Source organism: Echinops telfairi, unplaced genomic scaffold, assembly GCF_000313985.2.
Source record: "Echinops telfairi isolate 266 unplaced genomic scaffold, ASM31398v2 ScPeMD7_9;HRSCAF=40, whole genome shotgun sequence".
NCBI lineage: Eukaryota > Metazoa > Chordata > Mammalia > Afrosoricida > Tenrecidae > Echinops > Echinops telfairi.
In genome coordinates this window covers 33,016,608-33,023,344 of record NW_022103906.1, presented here as the reverse complement: position 1 = coordinate 33,023,344, position 6,737 = coordinate 33,016,608, and the positions used below count along the sequence as shown (strand labels likewise).

Here is a 6,737-nt window from a genome sequence, read left to right as displayed (position 1 = left end):
CCTCCTGATATTGCTACTCTCATTATTGGTTCTGAGGGGTTTATCTGTCCTGGATTCCCTGTGTTTCCAGTTCTTATAAGTACCAGTGTACATGCTCTGGTCTAGTCATATTTGTAAGGTAGAATTGGGATCATGATAGTGGGGGAGGAGGGAGAAGCATTAAAGAACTAGAGGAAAGTTGTATGTTTCATTGTTGCTACACTGCATGCTGACTGGCTCATCTCCTCTCTGAGACCTTTCTGTAAGGCGATGTCCAGTTGCCTACAGATGGGCTTTGGGTCTCATCTCCGCAGTTCCCCTCATTCACAATGATAAGATTTTTTGTTCTTTGATGCCTGATACCTGATCTCATTCTACACCTTGTGATCACACAGGCTGGTGTGCTTCTTCCATGTGTGCTTTGTTGCTTCTGAGCTAGATGGCCGCTTGTTTATTTTCCAGTCTTTAAGACCCCAGATGCTGTATCTTTTGATAGCCGGGCACCATCAGTTTTCTTCACCACATTTACTTATGTACCCACTTTGTCTTCACCGATCGTACCTGGAAGGTGAGCATCATGGAATGCCAATTTAATAGAACAAAGAATGTGTTCTTGCATTGATGGAGTACTTGAGTAGAGGCCCAATGTCCATCTGCTACCTTAATACTAAACCTATAAATATATGCACATAGATATATGTCCTCATCATCATATATAGATATATTTACATATGTACATGCCTGTATTTAGACCTCTGTAAATGCCCTTTGCCTCCTATTTCTTTCCTCTATTTCCTTTTACTTTCCTCTTGTCCCACTATCTTGCTCAGCCTTCATTTTGTTTGGGGTTTCAGTAATTTCTCTCGGTTACATTGCCCTTGATCAAGCATTACCAGGCTTCTTACACCCTCCTTGCCATCCATTTTGGATCATTTGTTGTTCCTTTGTCCCTGGGTTTGTTAACACCCACTTCCTCACCACCCCCCCCCTCTCCCATGTCCCACCAGAACCATCGGTCCAGTTGTTTTCTCCTCCAGATTGCTTATCCCATCTATCTTATCTAGATAAACCTGCAGAGATAATAATATGCACAAAAGACAAGACAGAGCAAAATAAAGCAACCAAAGAAAAGAAAACAACAACAGCAACAAACCAATGACAAAAAAGAGAAAAGCCTGTAAAATAGTTCAAGGTCTGTTTGTTGACCTTTAGGAGTGTTTTCTGGTTGAGTCTGATGGAGTGCCACACCCTGGCCACAAAGTCTAATTTTGGTATTCCCTTGGGATTTCATTGCCTTGCTCCCCTTGCTGCTCTGTCGCATGCGCTTACTGATTCACCCTGGTATGGTAGGGTCAGATCAAGCACAATTCATGCATCGTGTTTCCATTGCTGCCCCCTTAGCACTATGGGTCAGTGAAGGATGTCTTGTCTCATGGCAGGGCCAGCCCTATGGTCCTCTCTCTGCATTGGCTGCTCTGAGCAGGGATATCATCCTTGGGGCTTGGTGGGACCTCAGTCCAATTTACACTCAATCTATTTCCACCCAGATCCCCAGTCAAGAATCTATTTCTGTTTCAAATTTTTTTATTAATTAATGTCTCACATATTTCAGCAGTTATCATTGGGTTTCTTCTTCTCAGTCTTCTTTATTAACTCCTTTTAATCTCTCTAATCTTTGACATTCAGAGTGTCTTTCTGATTTTTCTAACTACATTCATGACCTAGTTATCTTATTGATCTTGTATCATAAAATATTCTGTTTTTGAGTACACTAAAATGCGCATCTCCAGCATTATTATTCCTCTAGACCAGTGCTTCTCCACCTTCCTCATGCCGCAACCCTTTCATACAGTTCCTCATGTTGTGGTGACCCCCAACTATAAAATGATTTTTATTGCTACTTCATAACTGTCATTTTGCTACTGTTATGAATCATCATGTAACTATCTGATATGCAGGATGTATTTTCATTATTACAAATTGAACAGAATTTAAACATAGTGATTAATTACAAAAACAATGTCATTATATATTGTGAAATATTTATTTCTAATGACAAAGAAATGAAATTTTGTCTTGAGGCATGGTGTAGCATGGGTAAGAGTCTTCACCCCTGGTACTCCTATGTGGATATATCTACATGTGAGTGGACCCGCCTGGAGACGGATAGAGGAGTGGTGTCTCGGTTCCTAAGACCATCAGAAATAAGTGTTTTCTGATGGTTTTAGGACACCCCTGTGAAAGGGTCATTGGACCCCCGAAGGGGTTGCCACTCACAGGTTGAGAACCACTGCTGTAGACCAACCTACCATCACTTCTTATCTTAATGACTGAATAGCTTTCTAAGCCATCTCTCTTGTTTTTTCTAATTTATTCCTACATATTATTCTCAACACAGTGTTCCATTAGATACTATTATATCGGTCCAATCCTGTAATTTATTTTTCAAAACCTTGTAATGGCTTTATCTTTTATTAAAACTAAAATTTACTTACTGTATACGTTATGCTGACTCATGATAAGCCCATTTGTGCCAGGGAACTATGCTTCATAAAGTTCCGTTGCTTCTTCTTTTTTCTTTTTCAAACTCACAAGTGGGTAGTTAGGCCTTGCTTCCAAGGAGCTTCTAGTTTAATCTAACAACCAACCTTCCAACTAGCAACTGGGATGTAAAGAGTTGCACTACTCTTAATCACTTCACTCCAGCTGCACTGGCCCTAGTTGTTTCTTGCATACACAGAACACATTCCTGGCCCAGGAACTTTTCATTTTCGTTGAATTCCGCTGCATGGAATAGGTCTCTGTAGATTTAACTATCCTGAATTTCAAATAAAGGAAAAAGTATCAAAAAGACTTCCCCACCAAACCCAACAATAACAAAGTAAGCGATAAAAACTTCAATTGAAAAGAATACCGAAACCATTGAAAATTAGAACTAGGTCAATAGGAGATTGAATGACAAGGTGTTATATTTTAACAGAAATACATCTGTAAAAATCTAAATTCCAATACATACAGCCTAATAGCAAAGCTATTCACTTTCTAGGTCTATGGGCAGAGGAGATTCACGAGAGGCATAAGCCACGTGGGGTCCATGCAATGGATTTTAGGCTTTTAATGTCATCATTTGCCTTCAGAAAACTGGATGCTTAGAATTTAAACTGTAATAACATTCCCTCCTCTGGTCTTAGATTTTATCATTTACAATCCTTGTGTTACACAAACGCTGTACTTCTTCCATGTGGCCGTAACTAACATCTAATTTAGATGGCCCCAACACAAGTCTTTAAGGTTGTTCCAGATAGCCGGGCACCATGTGATTTCTTCATCACACTTTGCTCTACCAACCTTATCGTTACTCATTTCTTCCCGAGGGGAAGTATCCAGTAGAGCCATGTCATAAGAAATAATTGTTCTTAGATTACAGCTATGATTAAGTGTGAACTCAGAATCCATTCATACATCTTTGGTTTAAATATGCCTTGTGTTCACTTTTTCACAAGGCTTTTGATTTCTGATTCAAAATGGCTAGTATCAGCCCATCTTAGCTCACTAATGCCTAGGATATCTGTCTGCATGCTTTCTCTTTCATTTTTGTGACTTCTAATTTTCCTAGATTCATACTTTGCACTTCAAATTCCAATCATTAGCAGGTTTTTGCAGTTGTTTTTCTTTATCTTGAGTCCTGTCCTCTCACTAACCGAAGGTCCCAATGTCTGCACTTCCACAGGCTTTAACTGATTCAGCCATCATCGTGGATTCTACTCTGAGAAGCCAGCTCCTCCACATCTAAGTCTGCATGCCCTCCGATCCAAGGGCCAGGCCTCCCACAAGATCTCTAGGGATGTTCTGCTTTCATTCATTAGGCTTTCAGTCCCTGACCATGTTTCAAAGCTACACATAAGACTTTCAATGGCTCCTTCCTCTGAAATGGGGAACCAAGTTATTCTTCTATTCTTAGTCTACTCATAGTCTGGAAGCTCCACTGAAGCCTGTTCACCTAGGGTGAGCTGGCAGGCATTTAAAAGACCTGAGATAAAGCTTCCAGTATAGCAGTATGGCACTGATAGACAGGTCTTTAATCCATATTGAGTTCATTTTTGTGCATTTTATATTGAATATAAAATATTAAATATACACAGCTTTCCATGAAATCAGCAAGCAATGTGCTCAAGCTCAGAGGGTCAAACATCTTTTTCTTCATCTAGTTGAGGTCATATCAACTCTGTCATAGTTATTCCAAGGTAGCACAATTGTTGCATCGCGAGTTCCCCACTAGCCGGACGCCCCCTGCTTCAGACCACTTCATAAATTTTCAATCACCCTTGCCCTCTCAAGTTCATCATGCCGTAAGCTCAGGTTCCACACAATTCTTAAACTTCAGGCCAACCGGCCTGCTCTCATCCATTCATCCAATCCCTGTGAACCAGGTCCATAGCTATCAGTGAGTGGATTCAACCCTATCGTTCAACTGTTGCTATGTTTCCCCCACTTACGTTCAACAAGTAAATCCAGGTGATCACCTAGCGAGCATCCCAGTTTTCCCACGGGCTCCCTTGAACTTTCAGTCCTTGAGGAGGGTAATGATGGACACAGATTTTTCCTCTCCTAAGCTAAACCACAGCAAAGTTCTTGCTCAAAATTCAAAAACCCAAGTCAGATTTTTGTTGTCGTTGTTCAGTATCCCAGCAGTTATATTTGTGCAGTATTTCAAATGCAAATGCCCCGGCACTCAGGGGCGCTCAGTGGAATTTACCTCTATGAAGTCCTTCACCTTATCTTGGAGCTTTGGAGCCTTGTGCTGGTTCCAGGCTGGGCTGCTAACTCTAAGCTCCACAGCTGAGGGAGTGGTCTAAAGCACTTTCTTTTCGATGGGTAGAAGCATTGCCTGGGCAGTAAGAACAGCTTCACTCACCTGCCCATTCAGTCTGTTGTTCACGCTGGGCCCCCAGGGGCCTGGGAAGCAAGAGGTTGCTTGAAATGGGGACAGGGAAGCATTGACTTGTACAGGGGTTGTTGAGTATTGCACACAATGACTCAGGCCACAGGTCACTGGTGGAAGGGAGTCAGTAAAAATCAGCAGGCATACCTAATCTTCAACTTAAAACAAACTTTGGTGTACTTAGCTTTTAAGTAGATTTTCTGGCTTCCAAGGAGTGAAGGATTTCTCTCATTGGTGAGACTTCTGTCCTTGGTGGTAGTTGCTAAGGTGCTAAGGTGCTAAGGCAGTGGTTCATTCAACCCCTTTGAGGTTGAATGACCCTATCACAGGGGTTGCCCAATTCATAACAGTAGCAAAATTATACTTATGAAGTAGCAACAAAAATAATTTTATGGTAGAGGGGTCACCACAGGTGAGGAACTGTATTAAAGGGTTGTGGTATTAGGATGGTTGAGAACCACTGTGCAAAGGAGATCTACCTGTGCTGTTTATCTGGCAGCCATATTCTCCAGTCATATATACATATATAAATATAATTTTTAATGTTTACATCATATTGAATTCACAACTCAAACTTTTTATGTTTGTTTTTCTTAGCTCATTCTTATCCCAGAATTTTTTGATTTATACATATAATGAAAGTGGCTTTTTGCATTCTGAATCTTCATATTTAAAGGTAAGACCCTGATACCATCGATTTTATTCTCATATTCTCTATGGAAAAGAATGTATCACTAGCATTAGCATATATTTGTTCCATGTTGACCCTTGAATACATATATATATATTATTTTAATTTTGCTTTACTGGGGGCTCTTACAGCTCTTATCACAATCCATACATATATCCATTTTGTCAAATACATCTGTACATATGTTGTCATCATCTTTTTCAAAACATTTTCTTCCTAAGCCCCTGGCATCAGCTCCTCATTTTTTCCCTCTCCCTCCCTCCCCCATGCCCCCTTGATAATTTAGAAATTATTCTTTTTTTTTATGGCCACAAGGAAGAGAAGAGTCAGTCAGGGTGTGATGAAGCACACAACCTTCCTCTAGTTCTTTAATGCTTCCTTCCCCCACTACCATGACTCCAATTCTATCTTACAAATCTGGCTAGATCAGAGCATGTACACTGGTATAGATAAGAGCTCGCAACACAGTGAATCCAGAACAGATAAACCACTCAGTACCAATTAGGGGAGCAGTGATACTAGAAAGGTAAGGGTGGGGGGAACAAGGGGGAATTGATAAAAATGATTGATGTATGGCTCCCATCCCAGGGGGACAGACTGCAGAAAAGTGGATGAAATGAGACAGCAGTCAGTGTAGGACATGAATACAAATATTTTCATCCAAATTACTCTAGCCCCTTTATAGGTTCATTGCTATACATAGAAATAACACTGTTATTGCAGTGCATTAAACTTTTCCAGTGGTTTAAACCCACCAGATGTTCTGTAGGAGAAAGATGAAGATGTCTGCTTCTATAAAGATTTACAGACTCAGAAACCCTAAGGAGAAATTCTACTCTGTCCTATAGGATCACCATGAGTCAAAATAATTTTGATGGCAATGGGTTTTGGTGTGTTTGTACATAGAAATGACATTAGCATAGATGTAACCAAGATTTAAATAATTTTTTCAAGCTCTTAGATGATACAGTAAAGTTGTGAAAAAAATCCCTTTTTTCTGAAAATCTGTGTTAAAAATTCTGTATGAGATGGACATTGGGCCTCCACTGAAGCACTTACTCATTGCAAGAACACATTGTTCTTTTAAATTGGCATTCCAGGATGCACACCTTCCTGAATCGATTG

General features: G+C 40.3%; 1 protein-coding gene across 1 annotated transcript in view; it reads left to right on the top strand.

The window, feature by feature from the left end:
• LOC101650446 (disintegrin and metalloproteinase domain-containing protein 18) overlaps window positions 1-6,737 on the top strand; it is a 111,401-nt gene that overhangs the window by 8,667 nt on the left and 95,997 nt on the right. The window contains exon 4 of the mRNA XM_045286861.1: window positions 5,519-5,597. Within this exon, the coding sequence (XP_045142796.1) occupies window positions 5,519-5,597 (79 nt within the window). The remainder of the gene's footprint in view (window positions 1-5,518; window positions 5,598-6,737) is intronic.